We start from the raw sequence: 16,218 nt of genomic DNA on the forward strand, positions 1-16,218 counted from the left end.
CCCCCAAAAGCCATCACGGTTCTGATAAATAAGGGAGAAGGAAGAGATGCAGGGTGAGGAAAGGTGTGGTAAAGCCATGTGGGATTGCTGGCTCAGAAGTGGGCTTGCTTTGCTCTAAAAGAAGGAAAAGATGTGGGAGAAAAAGAAGTTAGCAGAGCACAGGAGAGTGCTCACCTGTGCTGTCAGAGGGAACTGAGGGAGTGTTAGCTTTTAGAGGCTTCAGATAGCAACACTTTACTGTTGCCGGAGCCACTGATACCTTTCCCATGGTCGCTTTAAGTGGTTCCTTTTCTGCTCCAGAAACGTCTTTCCGTTTTGTCAAATGCTAAATCGGCTCTTTTGTGTGTCCATGCTCTCACTGAGGGAATGGAAATCTTTGACAGCAACCAGGACAGGAAGAGCAGTCATTTTATTCCAAATAGGTTCTTATCAGGGCTTGCCGGATACCATCAGCAACTGGTTTCTTGAATGTGTGTGAAGTTGACCATTTCAGGGAAGGAACAAAGTCCAGACTTGGAGTATTTTTTGTTAAGGCAGGGGGGAGGATGGGATGAAGATTGTAGGTCTGCCTTGAGATTGACTGGGACCAGAAGAATTGAGTTACGGATCAGGAGGACCAGGGGATTTTGGATGGGGAGGTCTGGGCTGCCTTTTCTGCTTCAAGATCCTGGGAACAGCTGTAATAATGGAAGTGGGGGAAAAAGTACTGATTGCTGGTGAAAGAGTTAACGCTGTACTCTAGTGCATTCTCTCCATCTTCATTTGTTAAAGCAAACAGATAATGCTGGTGTGTAGAACAGCCAGCACCGCAAGCAGTGCATCCCAATGCATTAGCCAACCAGCTGTAAGGTGATGCCCTGCTTAGCGTGCTTGGAGCAGATGCTTGTCACTCGGCTTTTGTTTCAGAGCAGTGGGGCACAAATGAGGAAATCTGTTGAGTTCTTCCCTGTAGAAGGTCCTCCACACACACACACCTCAGCGTAGGAGGGGAATCTATAAATGTGAGGCTTGTTTTTCTCCTCTTCAAGTCTCATGCAAGCGGGATCAGATTTTCAGCAAACTATTTAGCTAACTGCCTTCATTATGTTAAGTGCTATAACTACAGGTATAGCACCTGTATTCCTCACTCAAGGGAACAAAATCCTGCTGATAAGTGCTGTGGTGTGTCATGTAGGCAGGCCTGTGGTTTGGTAGCACTGCTGCCCACAGTGGGCACATCCTGACAATTTGAAGCTTCTCAAGCTGCCACTGTCATGATGTGGTTTGCCGAGCTATTGTGATGTGATGTGTTTAGTTTGGGGGCATCTCTGCTGCACTGAGAGTGCTGGAAAATGAAGACACGCTGAAGAGCTGGAGGGGATGTTTGGAAATACAGGGCAGGCATCTCAGGAAGGAGACAAATTGAGGAGAAAGGGACAAATGGAATAAGAGAAACTGTCAGAGTAAGTGGGCAGTGAAGGCTGCTGATTAACAAAGGAACTGACAGGCACAAAGTGGCAGTGAAAGAAATCAGCACAGAGGGAAGCAGATCATGGGCAAAGGTTGGCTGAGAGAGTGGGAAAATGTAATGGGAAGATAGGGGAAAAATGGGAAGGATGGCCAAGAAGCAACCCTGGCATCCACCCCAACCTCAGAGGAAAAAATAAATCTTAGGAGTTGTTCTGGGTAGTTTTTTAGCCTCTTAAGCTTTCTGGGACTCACTCACCTGCTGTGTATGGCAAGTTCTTATTGAATGTATTAGGGACATCCTAAGAGCAAATGTATCCTGTCAGGTTAGGAAGGAAGGCTCTTTAAAATCTTTCTGCTTCTCTACAGTGTATGCATTTGGATTCATAGTCTTTTTTCACCCAACCTCCTTCCTCAAATTTTAGATCAAGAAAGTCTGCATTTCCTGGGTTTCAGATGTGGAAAGCGAACATATTTATGTACTTTTCCTGCTACACCAGATGTTGTTTGTTTTTTGTTAGTCTGTGCAATTAGATACAAGCAGCCATAGGCCATTAACCACCAGCAGAGCTCTCTGTTTGCCAAGTCTGTGTGAATTTTTACATCCTGATTTAGCACGCAGAAAGAGAATTGATGAAAAGGTGCTTGACAAAGGCCTGGGAGTTCCTTGATATTGGTGCATGGTAGGAAGCTGGTGTGAGCTGGCTAGCTGACTCTTAGGCTTTACTACCAGAGAGATACCAAGCTGATCTGAGGCTGCCTTGTCCTTTGCCAGCCCTGTTTTTCGGCACGAAGAAAGGAGTTCATTGTTTTAAACAGGAATTTCTTCTAAAACATTTCTGCCTCTTGGTGGATTTTGTTTGGGCGGAAAACAACGAACTCTCCTTTTAAAATAGCAATCTTAACCTCTGCTTAGCTCTGTGAGCAAATCCAGATGAAACAGTGGTTTGTGTGATCAAGAAGTAAGGGAGGGATAAGGATGTCTGCTTAAATAATGTTGTTTGAATACGTGGTTTAATCCTACCTGTGCATAGGAGTGAGATAAGATTCTTGAGATGTGAACTTGAATGATTTCAATTCCAGGTAAGAGTTGATGTTACAGTGCAACTTATTTAATGAAGCTTCACCGTTTGCACTGAATTTTCCACATGGACATTCTAATAAGGTCTTCTACTTGCAAGCAAACTGTGGTGCTTAAATGACAATAAGTGTTTTTGGTTTTGATGGGTATTTAAAACTGTCAGCTTTCCTGACCTGATAAAAATGTATGTGTGGTTTCAGTTTACTGGAAAGAGTAAATGATTTACATCAGCCTTAATAAAGGAGAGACTTGTGCTTATGCAGTAGGGCAGAACAATTAAAAACTCTTGAGTAGTTGTGCAGTCTGGTGCAGATTTTGGAATCATTGGTGTAGTTACAGCAGAAAAATACGTGAGGTTTATTATGAGGATGAAACTGTGTAGGATTTTTTTCTGCTGCTGCGTTTCCCTTTTTCTGCTCCTTCTCCAATATCCAGCACAATGATTTCTCAGAGGAAGAGATAAGTTGTAAGAGTAACTTCCTCTACCACTCCTTTTTCCGCATCGGAAACCTGCAGAGTTACAAGGGAGGGACTCCATCAAATCAGACTCACAGATATTTGCCTTTTAATGTATTTAGTCCAGTGAATGTGCCAGAGAGTGAGCACTAGGAATAAAAGCTCCATAACCAGACCCTGTGGTCAGTCACACTGACATGATGTAGGTTATAATCTATTCTATATTGTGGAAAGTGAGGGACTGGAAGATTTTCAGGGCTGTGCTGGCAGGAAATTAGCTGTAGCTTAAGGTCTGGTGTACTAGGTTGTGGGGGAGAAGGAGGAAATTGAGATGTTTAAGTGGACTTTAAGATAGCAGCCTTGATGAGTTCATTTTGGCTGAGGTGGCCATGGTCCCTCTTAAGGATGAGCTCATTCCCTAGGCCTTGGGTATAACATCAGCTTCAGCTGAGTTATGCAAGTGTCTTGGTGTGAATGTATTGCTGTTGTTTGACAGTAGGCTTTAAGGGACTGGCTGATTTACACCTCATTGTTTTTGGAGATAAACTACAGAGCTCCATAAAGTTCATTTTTCTATCCATGTGAGTGAGCCTATCAGGATTTTTCATAAATAAAGAATAAGAGAGGGGGGGGAAACTTAGCAGAGAAATTTCTTGTTTCCAGAGTGTGGTGGAGTTTCATCTCTTTTCCATGGGTGACCGTATGCTGCTGCAGTGTGAGCTCCTGAAGAGAAATGTCAGGGACATGAGAGGGGACAGGAGCTGCCGGGAGCTACTTGTGGTGTTGTTTGGGAAACCAGGAATGAAGAAACAATGAAGTGCAGAGAAGCCTGAAAGAGCAGATGGTCAATTTTAAGAACTTTGTTTAAAAATGGCTGTTTATTTTCAGTCAGAGGAACGCAGTAGCTATTCCTGAGGCACTGCAAGGGGCTTGTTGGTAACACAGAAGTGACCAGTGTGCTGCAGCAGCTTGTCCTGAGGCTGTCAGCTCAGGCTGGACTGAAGGAAGGGGACGGAGCACACGCAGTGAGGAAAGACCACCCTAAATGTTTGCAATAAACACTGTGCAAAGCTGTACCTGTGTTATGTGGAGCTGTAGATCTCTTCTGCTCAGCTGAGTGGATGGATGTTTGGTATAACGAAACCCTGTGTTATAATACCTTAGAAGTGGAATCCTTTGTTTGTCTCGCCGCCTGTTTGAGCCATGAATCACTGTGTCTCCTGGTTGTTAGTAAAACAAAACTTAATTTGGCCTGGGCACTGCAGGGATGAAACGTGATTGGTAATGCTGTCGACATTCACTTCAGATGACCATAAATCCCAGATGAAGTCACTTTAGTTCATTCCAGACAAGGCTGAGTGCAGTGTGTGCTCTGTTGTGAGGATCAGCCTTGCTGGTTGCTGGATGAGGCCCTGCTTAATCCTGACCTGAAAGAATGTGATTTCATGTGAGCTGAAGAACTATTGGGTTTGAGCTGTTAGTTTAACTCCCAAGTTCATTTGACATTTGTTGCTTATGTTCACAGTAGAAAAATATTGCTTTTTCTCTCCCCAGATCCAATTGCTGTTAAGTGATCACCTCTCTGATCTCTCATTCTCTGAGGAGAGAGTTATGTATTGAATTCTCAGACTGGAACTGAAGCTGTATAAATATTTAACTGTAAAAAATACATTCTTCCTTTTGACTATTGGCAAAATGAGTTCACCAAATGGAAGGTGGAATTTTCAATTACACAGAAATCCTTTCCTCTCAGCTGTGTATTGATCAAGTGGTAGCTATCATCTTACAGGGTAGAAGGGATGGGCTGTTAAATTATTTTTTAGTGATCCTACCAGTCATTTTAATCATAAAGCAGTAATGCTAGAGGTGCAGAAAGGTATTAGAGCTATTTCTTATCCTTCCTTTCAAAGCAACCCTTTCCTCTGTCTTTCCATTCCGAGTTGTCTGTAGTTTAGATTTCTGATCAATGATACAGTTACGCTCTCTGTTACAGAACAGTGTGAAAGGTTGCAAGTCACTAGTTTTCTATGTGAAGTTGTACCTGTGCTGTGAAGGTTAAGGTCCACCTCCTTTCTGAGGAGCAATGGTCTGAAAATGGCTTTTTACAGCACCTTGCTTGCGCATACTGTAAAAAGATGGGAAGGTCACAGCCACTTTAATGGCATTTCCGTCCTGTTGCTTAACATTTTGCCAGCAGGCAAAAGACAGAGTGCCAGCTGGTCCTTCCTGGTGGGGAAGCCTCTAAGGCTTCAGAGCTTTGGGCTGCGAGAGTTCATGATTGCCAGCCACTCATAAGAGGAGGCAAGGAGTGAAGGAAGGGATCCATGGGGTGGGAGACCTTACTGGTTCTAGGGGATGATAGATGTTCAAAGTCTGGGTCTCAGGGATGGCAGACATTCAGTGTCAACAGAATTGCCCACTGAACATGACGCTTGTTGCTGGAAAACTGTCTGCTTTCCAGGCTATTTCCCACTGTCTGCCCTGAAGCACACAAAGCCTGTGGTGCCAAAGGCCCAAGTGGAGGCTTTCTGAGAGCAGAACTGCATTTACAGTGCCCACATCTCCTGTTCCTGGAGAGGGCTGTCAGGGTGAAGGCAGCCTCTCACTGTGAGGAGAGATGCCCGACGGAGTGGAAACTCTTTCCTTAGAAGGAGTGGGGAATGACCTCTGTAGAGAAAATGCTGTGAAATGAGATCAGCCCAGATGTGATTCATGAAGGAAGAGGGGAGGGGCAGGGCCTGCCTGGCACAGCAAGGGAGGGGAGCAGCAGGGTGGGGGGAAAGCCAGAGGTTACTGCAAGGAAGCTTCTCTCTAGAGGGATTTAGCAGGCAGCTTTAAGGCTGTTCTCCAGTTAAAAAGCATGTCAAGAATATTCTGTGCAGTGGAGACCTGAAATGCTGAGGCTGTGACCACTGAGGACAAATAGGTGGCTCATCTGTAGGCAGCATCGGTCATCTGTCTCTGTCCCTCACTTGTTCTTCTGCCATGTTTCTGTTTGCTCACCCAGAATTAAAACACAGAGGACCTACAGGCGGTCACCATTAATTTTGTCACTGGCCGCAATTCCTTTAAAGCCTATTTTTCAACCTTTCATAAACAGAGTAACCCTCTTGAGACGTTCTATTTGGATTTAAATTTAATTTTAGTCTTTAGTGGCTGGGATACAGTTTTGGTATTCCTGCTAAGCCGAGTTTCTCTTGCAGTCTCATCTATTTATTTATTTATTTCTAATAAACTTTAAAGAACCTCTTTGCTTTCTTTGGTGCCTCAGAAATCATGTCTTGCCAAAATATTTTCTGTGTTTTTTGGGTTGCATACCTGTTTCAATGTAGGTTTCATCATGACTGTGGGATACTGGCACTGTGTGGGCTGAATTTGGGCTCTCAAAAACAAAATCTTCTGCAGAAGAGTCCAACCTTCCTAACAGTTTCTTAAGGAAACCACAGGAATGCAAACAGAGCTCGGGAGCTGTGACTAGTAACTGCCTGCACGGAGTCAGAGATTGCAGATAGCAGCAGATTATCAAATGAAATTTTATGGACTTCTAAACTGATAAAACAACCCCAGTCGCTTTTTTCCACAGCCTCCACATTAAACACATTGTACACTTCCTAAACATCTTTTGACTTGTTTCTTTTTGAGTTGCATGTGGAAATGTTATGTGAAGAAAAGTTTTGGACTGTACTGTGCACTTGAAAGATGTTCTGAGAATACCTTTCTTAAAGCAATGCTTTTTTCTTCTTTATTTTATTCGCAGGTCAAAATTAAGTTTCTTTTAACTGTCACATAGAAGACGAATATGATGCCAAACAGAAGTAACGCCTCATCCTTTCAGAATGTTGGGTCAGGTAATCAATTAATAGAAATGAAGGCTTTTTTTTTTTGCTTTTTTTTTTTTTTTTTGTAAATTTACTGAGGTGTTTCAGGATTTATTATTGCTTTTGGTCCTCTCCTTCCACTTACACATAGATAAGATCAGTGCCCTATTCTTCTGTCTCTGATTCATTTCACCAGCTAAAACAGGGCCACAGCTGGATACACTACAGCCAGCCAGCCCTCCCCCATCCGTTTAATGTCTGGCTGGAATATAAATCAGTGACCCCCAGCTAAAGAACTTTGGAATGACAGAAAGGGAAAGGAATGAGGGGAAAAAGAAGAGAGGGGAAAAAAAAAAAAAGAAAGAAAAAAAAAAAAGAATTTCCTTCTGTATCGCCCCTGGCTGCGTGTGCTTTGCTGAGCAGAGAAACCTTGAACTGTGCATTGAAGGGTTACCAAGTGTGAGCTTGGGCTGACCTTGGGGCAGGACAAATCCTGCACAGTTCATGGGCTGGAGCTCCCTGCCCTGGTTGCTATGAAGGCAGCATCAGATAGGACATGTAACAAATCATGGCTTATTCATGAAGCCTCATCCCAGGCACTACCTTACAGATTAACAAAACAAAACATGATCTGGCTTGTGGGAAGAAGTTAAGATTCAGTTAAACATGTGCTGCAGTCCAGTTGGGATTTAACCTTAAGACTGAGGGCACTTATATTGGAACTGAAAACAGAATTTGCATTAGGTACTGTAGAGAAAAGTTGAATCCATGTGACTACATGAAGGTATTATGACCTTTTTTTATTATACGTGTTTGTATTTAAAGTACAATGAACCCTTCATTGCTGTAGTGAACGAGCCTGAAAGTTTCCATGAGCTAACTTGTTTTTTGGCAAAAGCAGTCAGTCTTCGCAGAATGAGATGTGCCCCGCTGGTGTTGCAAGGGAGTAATAAACAATTATAATGTCCCATTAATGTGTCTGCTAAGCTATTTATATAGGAGCCGGTGGAATTTATGCAAAGCCAGTTGAAATTCAGCTGTGTTCAGGACAGTATGTTCTTGATGTGAGATTAACTCTCAGTTAATTTTAAGAGAGATCTGAAAAAGAGAAGAGGAAAGAGGGAAGATGGAAGTTAGGATATATTGTACAATGGAAGGTTAAGCGTACAAGTAATATACATTGTGCCTTGTTCTCTCCAACAGCTCTTATATCTTCTTCCATATAACACCACTAATACGATGAGTGCTTGATCTTTTTCAGCTGCTTTGCTTTGTCTTGCACACAGTCACATCCCTCCTTTTGTTCATTGGCACTTCATCGCTGCTGTTCATCAGAACTTAAGAAAGTAGTTAAAAATGCCAAGTAAAATGTCACATTATAAAAAGCTGACTCACAGCAGTGATGATCTGACAGAGTTCTTTGAACTTACTGGTTCAAAGGCAACTTAATTGTATCATCAAAATGAATGTGTTAAAACTACAGCAAATAAAATCAGTCAGTGTAAGAAAAATACTACACTCTGTGCAGTGATAAATCTGAGGTTTGGACCTGAAGCTGCAAGATAACATTTTCTGACACTAGTGGGACTTGTGGTTAACACATGGTTAGCCAGACATGCCATGCACAGAAGACTTTGTGTCCATAATGTTGACTATTTTTCTGCCTATTGAATTACGTTATTGGTAATGGTTACCTTTGTTCTTAAATGTACAGATTTGTTCCTTAGGAAGTGAGGAGAATGTTTTGTTATGCATTTAGACCCACCATAGGTGGTGTACAGTGAGAAGACATTTCCAAAAGCCTGTTGAACAGGTAGATATTGAATGATGTCCAGGACAGTAATCCAGGAGATTGTTAGCAACAAGGTCCCAGAAACACAGACTCACTCAAAGAATGCATTGCCACCTTCCACCTGAAGGTTGAACTGCAGTGAAACTGGATCATCTCAGTTCTGCTCTGCAGTTTCAGTGGGGGGCAGAAATCCAAATTCTGTGTCTGGGTTTGTATAATTGTTTGAAGTGATACTCGGAAGAGGATTAAAGGATCACCTCAGAGGGTTTTAAAAGCACTTTACAGGTTAGGATGTTAAGATGTAGGGTCTCAGACATTCAGAGATTAGGTTTCTCCTGAGATGGTTTGATATCACTGGTGACATGTGACGGCCAAAAGAAAATCCCAGAGCTGACCCACGTTTCAGAAGCTGTGCTCAGGGACACTGAAGGAACTGACACTGAAGAGTGGTTGCCTTATTAGCTCAAAGCACAACCTGGCACATCCAGCTGGAAATGTTTATGGTGCCATTTTTACATCAAGGGCCCGTTTATCTCCTGCAGTGACTGATGCTGTCAGGAGCTGAATTCTTTTATCTGCTGTCTGCAGAGTGGGACTTGTAGCTGTAGGCTGGAGCTTGATGTGTCACTGAACAATAACATCCAGTGCAACAAAATCCTTTTCTTGTTTTTCTTGTCTGTGTCATGTAAGTTACAGTTCTGAGCTTAGGTAGTGGGCTTGCATGTTGAAAACCCTGTCCATGTTTGTTTGCTTGTTTGTTTGTTTTTAAATGTTCATATGATTGTTATTGTTCATGGATCCTAATGTTATACTTGCTTGGGACAGTCCTTTCAAATGTTCTCTGCAGATGTAGTTACACGGCTTTTTATTTTGAGAACATCAGAATGCTGAGCTGAAACACCTTTAAAAACAGATGTTGATTTTCCATGAGGCTTTGCACGGCAGACCTCAGAGTAAGCAGAAACGTTACCAATGCTTTGTGAGCTTTGAACTGAGCTTTTCTGAGGGCTCTCAAATGCATTAGCTGCACAAGTTAAAAGAAAAAGAAAAAGTCACCCAGAACAGTACCTGTATTCTGAAAGAACTGCAGTCACTTCATTTCCTTGCTGCCAGCTTTGTATCTTCTCTGTGCACCTCAGTTCCTGAGCTGTAAAAATTCAGAAAAGTAACATCTTAGGAGGCTCAGGCTTACAAAGACTGGAAGTCCTGTAATGGATAAGACAACAAAGAATCTGTTCTCTTCCCAGCTCTAGTGCTGGTCTGTGATGTGATTTTGGTAATGACTCTATCTCTTTTTTTTTCTGTTAAGCTTCAATTTTTGCTAAAGTAGTGATTAGAAGATTGCTTATACCTTGCTTTCTCTAATGATCTGAGACATTCCTTACAAGCATGATAATGTTTAGGAAAAGCATTCTTTTCAAGTTAATATGCAGACGTACATATACAAGAGGTTACTTATTTGCCAAGAACGTTTTCTTCCTGTTTTCTCTTCCTTACAGATTCCAGTAAGATTATGGCAGAGTATAACCATACACAAAACCAGATGGAATTACAAAATGCTAGTTTGGGAAAGGGTTCTGTGGTGAATTCCCTTGAAAACGGTCTCCAGGATATTATGGAAAACCTCAACACGAAGAAATATTCATCAAGTCTCAAATTTAAAGCAAACGGGGACTGTGCTGGTTCTTACTTAACCCTTTCACAACCTATGATGGCTAAACCCAGTCCTTCCGCTAGTGTTAAAAATATACACTCTGTTACCAAAATTCAAGGAAGCAAGCTCTTCCCTTGTGAAAGTCCCTATCTTCCAGATAAAAGCTTCTCTGTAAAGCATCTGAGTTCCCTGTCGGGCACATCTCCATCCCTCAGTGGGTACAATTTAGGAAGGACAGACTTTGACATTCATGCCAACAGAGAAAATGAAAAAGCTCTTGGACATGCAGATAAGTTTTACTACTCTAAGTATAGCCAGAAAAACAAATCGTATGACAATGTCTACTTGCCAGGAATGCTGGAAGCAAAGAAGATCTCAGGCTCTCTTCTTACGATGTGGAATGGCAGCTCAGGGAGCGAACTGATGCTTTCCCCTGTTAGCAATTCAGGGGCAGCCAGCATGCCTTCTAGTCCAAAGCAAGGTCGGAGGATGAATATTGAAGATGGTCTGGTCCTTCATGCAAAGCCAATTAAACACAAAGATGTGATGATGGAGACTCTGGCCTCACGCCCTAGGAAATACTCTGGTGGATCTCTAAGTCATATGGGAATGTACAGCCGTTCCCTACCCAGGCTTCATAAATCAACAGAAAGCCAGTTGATGCCATTAAGTTTGCCCCCAAGAAACTCTTTGGGTAACACTAAAAGGAAAAAACTTGGAGAAAAGGATCTACCTCAGAATGTTTTAGATGCTGATAATTACCTGAATTTTTCTTCATGCAGCTCAGGGGTTTTACCACATGCAAATTCGTTCTCTGGGAATAATCCCTACGTTAGTTCAACTCTTAGCGTTCCTGCAAGCCCTCGAATTGCTAAAAAAATGCTTTTAGCATCTTCTTCCTCGTATATTCCTGATGATTTTGATAGACTTGGACTCTCAGGAACGAGTCCCAGTAGTTCGTTTTCCCCTGTGGACTTTGACAGATCGTTCTCTGTCAGGAGAAACCTCTCCACCAGTTCCATGGAATTTGATGATACAGACTTGGAAAGTTACAGACAGACACCAAACTCACTGCAGACTTCTATGAGAGAGCGTAAGAACAGCATCAGCTCCATTTCAGGGAGAGAAGACCTCATGGACTATCACAGAAGGCAGAGGGAAGAGCGGCTTCGGGAGCAGGAGATGGAACGCTTGGTAATTTCTTCTTTTCCTTTCATTTTTGTCATGGCAGTTGGTATTTCCAGCTCTATCCATTGTGAGAGTATAGCAAAGCATAAGCAGTTGTCTTTTGAAATGTAAATTTTGTTGATGTCAGATGCATTTTTTTTTTAAATGATTGTGGTCCATGAAGCTAATGATTAAATGGCATACTGCTATGTTAGCTCAGATAGATGATACTGTTCAACCATCTTAAAGAAAAAAAAAAAGGTTGGAATATGCATAAATTGTGTTCACTTATCCTGTGGGCTCTGGTAAAACCCACAAGTTACTGTGTAGGGATCCAGCACTTTGGTTTTAGTTGATGGCACAGCTTTGTGGCGAGTGGGTAGGATGAAGCAGCTCAGAGTCCTGTGTGCTGTGCTATGAAGTCACGTATACGTTGGTGTTGGCTCGACGTCTGTCATCAGCTTACCGTGCCTGTGGTTTTACCATCTGAGTATCTGTATTAAAATGCAGCTGTTCTTGCTTTCCTCTTGCTCTGAGCAGATAGGAGCAAAATGGGACAGAGCTTCTCTCTCTGCAGAGATCCGTGGTCAACTGAAACCACGTATGGCCTCAGCCCTGAAGTACAATGGTAGTGAGGTGTGACTTCTGTGTGTTATTTGAAACTACTTTTAGTTTAAAAATAAATGAGTAACAGTCTTCAGAATAGTCAAGGAAGATGTCACGTTGAACTTCCTTAAGAGAACGCTTAGTAATTCTTGAAAGTTCTTGCTGTGACTACAGAGACCGTCTGGCCCTATTTGCACGTACTCATAGTGTGCTGATTTTACCATCCACAGGGAAACTGAGATCATTACGTGAGCCAGTTTGTGTTACTGAGTTTTAAATTTGAGACATTAACTTCATACGTGTGCTTTAATTCCAGTGTTGGTAGGTTTGAGCAAAGTGGCCGTGAGATGTCTGTCTAGTTGGCCTACAGAGCTGTTGTCTATGCGCTCCTTTGTAAGGCATTGTGAAGATGCTCGGCTTCATGTGCTTAGACACAGCCAAGTGGTCAGCATGGTTCTCTCCTTCCTGGGACAAGTGCTGCTCACTGCTAGCTTCATTCTGGTGTCTTGAGACATGCTGTGAAAGGTGCGGAGGCCCAGCTGCCAAATGAGGCCCTGAGACAAAGGTTTCTGCACACAAGAGAACTGCCTGGGGACTGTCTCCCTCCCTCTCCCTGCTGTCATTCCACTCCTTTTAGAAATCTTCCCTCTGTTCCCAGTCGTGGTGCTTGACGTGTGCAAAGTAGTGTTGACTTGTTATCAGAGAGTGTTCCAGACGGTGCTGATATAAAACTCTAGTGGTAATCAGTCCTGAAAGGCACTACAGTGCGGTGTATTTGTATTTCAAAGAGAAGAGTTTGGGGTCTTTTTTTGTGGCGAGGAACTGAAGATACAGGGTTGTTTCTGCTAAAAATTATTATGGTTTTATGTCTGGATGTGATGGCTGCTTAATATTCCTTCCACTGTTTCTTTACTCACAGGAAAACAGCCCCTTCAAGTTCTGACTCTTTTTAAAGAGAATTTGCCTCACGCTTTTCCAAGCATGTCAAAGACCATGAAAAAGCGGTTGTATTTTGTGCATATTGTATAATTTGAACATAAAAGAAATTCCCTCTGCTTGAGTTTATCTTCTGCTCAGATTTCTGCTCGATATTTTTCCCCCCCTTTTTTTCTGAGTTAGCTGGTTGAAGAGCTGCATGTCAGGAAAGCACCTCCTTCCTGGCTTGAGTAGCCTCCGGATAATTTTTCAGAGCTCTGAAAGGAAGGAATGTATTTTATTATTCTATTTATTTTCTTTAAATCCAGTCACATAGTGCTTATCCACAGACTCTGCTGTTTTGTTTTTGTCCTTCTGGGAGGATGGAAACACGAGTCTGTCCAAACAGAGTCCTCAAGTATCTAGTCTGGACTTCAAGAGCGCAGCTTAATCTAATTTAGTGGAAGGTGGCATGGATGAAGATTGGAAATCCAGGTCTGCTCAAGCCTATTTTGGGGAGGAAGCAAGGGAATAATAGTAGGACACAACACAACCACCAGATAAGTGCCTTTGGGTAGAAGATCTGTATGTTTTGAATTCTCAGAGGTGGGTGAATGTCCTGACTGAGTATCTGGTAGGAAAACAGCATGGGAAGCCCAGTCTTTTTAAGCATTACTATTCAACTCTTACGTACTGTGCCTTCAAAACAAAGTTTGAAGGACTGGTTGGAGACTTCTTCAGAAACACCAGCCTCCTTGCAGAGGATCAGACCATGCTACAATGCAGATAGGAAGTGGCGAGCATCCTGGCTGGCACTCTGTAGCTGTCCTGCTGGCATGGAGCTGATGTGAGTGTTGCTCTTGCCAGCTCATGTTCTTTGAGGTGCATTCAAAACAGCATGGCCAGCAGGTCCAAGGAGGTGGTCCTTCCCTTCTCTGCCTGGTGAGGCTGCTTCTGGTGTATTCTTTTGTAAGGGAAACTTGATCACAGCCTGAACCTCTGATTAACCATCTGAGGCAAGTGACAAGTCAGCTGTGGGAGCACAGGTGAAGGTAATTCAGCTGTGCTCTCAGAAGGGGTGGAGCTCGACTCCACCTCTCCTAGATCCCATTTAAGGGCTGACCACCACTATGGTAGCATCTCTTTCCGGAGGTTGCTTCTGTGTTTAGTTTTTGTGGTGAGCCTCAACATGGTTGAGCATCCATCTCAACTGAAAGCCTAAGCACTGGTGAGTTTTTTAGATACCCTCTGGCTCTTTATCCTGTTTTTCCAGTTTTTGGCTCCTGGTTCAAGAAGGACAGGGGAACTGCTGGAAAGAGTCCGATGGGGGGCCACAAAGATGATGACAAAGCCTGGAGTACCTCCAGTACAAGGAAAGGCTGAGAGGCCTTCCCCTGAGCCTCCTCTTATCTAGATACAGCCAGGCCCATCTTGTCACCTGAGTTTTGCATACAAGCTTTGCATGAGTACATGGCAGAGTAAGCTGTTGCTGGAGGTGGTTGATCCACTTTATAAACAAGGGAAAAACTTAGCATTGGGATCTAAGAATAGTCAGTGAGATGCAGCTATTGATTTTTAAGAGGAAATCTCTTTCCTTTTCTTTTTTTCCCTGTCTGAGATAAAAGGCAAATTGTAGCGGCTGCTGGAACTGAAAGGCTGTCATTATCCTCGGTCTGTGAGGAGCTGGCGGTGCACTGGCACGGGCAACAGGGTTAGAGATAGCAAGGCCATCTGTTGTGTTTGACACTCTTCATTTGAATAGCGGCAGCCTCGGCTTTGTGCTGCTGTTTTGGGGTAGTGCTGTGCTCTTCCTCTAGGTGGTGGTAGATACCCAAAAATGAGTGGTGAAATGTCGGCCCTATCCGGCCATAGGCCAGCTGTTGGTCTGGATCTAAAGCATATGGCTGTAAATTAAGTTTTACTGAATTTGAGAGTCATGCTGGGAGAGATTTCAGCTTATGTGGCCAGTGACCTAACAAGCAGCAATAGAATTAGGGGAGCTTATTCCACAGCCCGCGTAGAGAGGCGTGCTGTATTTCATTACGTGTATTTGGCAAGTAGGAATTAATATGGAATTACTCTGAGTCTGTCAAGCACTTTGCATTGATTCATTACAGTTTAGCAATATGAGTTAATGCGAGGGGATACTAAATGGAAATATTCTGGAACCATCAAGGTGGTACTGCTTTAGAACTGCAGTTAGGGAGCCTATATAAACATCTATGTAGATTGGAAAAATCTCCTGGATGTGTTTTATTAATTTATTTTGGCACTGTGTCTTTTTTCACATCCTTTAAAAATGAAGTGGCCAAGCTCTATTTAAAAATGTTAGCGACTTACCTCTTACAGGACCCCCAGGCAAGCAGATAAAGGCTGGATGAGGATGACTTTTTCTACCCCTAGCATTGGGTAGTCCTGGTGGTGTTACAGAGTAGCTGTTTAACAACAGTTTGGTTTAGGAAATTAAAAAGTACTGTATTATGAAAACAAACAAAAAATCTTCAGAGTACTTCTTCTTGACTGTTCTCTTCCATGTTCCCTTTGCCTCTTTTTCTTCTTCCTTTTTGACTTGCTGCTGCTCAGCCCTTTTGCTGCAGAGCTGTGGTTTTCCCTGCCCATGGGGGTTTTAAAGAGCAATGGAAGCAGGAAAGAACAGCAGCTTCCTCTGCAGACAAAGGGAGCTGTGGCTGAACTGATTAGCTGCAAATCTCGTTAGTTTCAGTCACAGAGGACAGACTGCACATGTATTTTTAATGAAATCTGGGGTTGTACAGTTGCTAATGGCACTTATCTTAAAAGCTTCCTGCTTGTCACAGCTGATTAACCAAGTCCTGCCATGATACCTAGATACTGCCCAGCCTCTATGCATTTGTCAAATCCGTATAGGTGTTGTGCAGAAGATGACCAAATCCAGGGGTTGCTGACATGGTTGCTTTGGGGAGTTACTTGTTTCTGTTACTTCACACATAACAAGATGCTGGAGTTGTCTCCTAATGTCATTGCTCTGCAGTAACAGAACAGGGTTGTTGTCCCTTTGTCTTATCCTCCTTTAGCACCTAAATTTCCAGCCACTCAGATGTGTATATTGATTTATCAAAGCTGGTACTGGTGAAACTGCTAAAGCAGCAAAAGCACAAGGCCTGTATATCCCTTATCACAGCAGGGAAGGTGATAGAATCATAGAGGTCTTTTTCCACCTTTAATGATTCTAAGATCATCTAGTCCAACCATCAGCCCATGCCCACTAAAACATCTCTCTCAGTGCCATATCTGTATGGCTCTT

At 42.9% G+C, this 16,218-nt stretch overlaps 1 protein-coding gene across 7 annotated transcripts in view; it reads left to right on the forward strand.

The window, feature by feature from the left end:
- Nucleotides 1-16,218, forward strand: part of PHLDB2 (pleckstrin homology like domain family B member 2) — a 78,101-nt gene that overhangs the window by 16,642 nt on the left and 45,241 nt on the right. For all 7 annotated transcript variants that reach the window (XM_015878225.2, XM_015878216.2, XM_015878244.2 and 4 more), the window contains exons 2-3: nt 6,741-6,831; nt 10,093-11,441. In XM_015878225.2, coding sequence (XP_015733711.1) covers nt 6,783-6,831; nt 10,093-11,441 — 1,398 coding nt within the window. In that variant the 5' untranslated portion in view covers nt 6,741-6,782. The remainder of the gene's footprint in view (nt 1-6,740; nt 6,832-10,092; nt 11,442-16,218) is intronic.

The sequence above is a fragment of the Coturnix japonica genome, chromosome 1, assembly GCF_001577835.2.
Source record: "Coturnix japonica isolate 7356 chromosome 1, Coturnix japonica 2.1, whole genome shotgun sequence".
In the NCBI taxonomy this organism is placed as follows: Eukaryota; Metazoa; Chordata; class Aves; order Galliformes; family Phasianidae; genus Coturnix; species Coturnix japonica.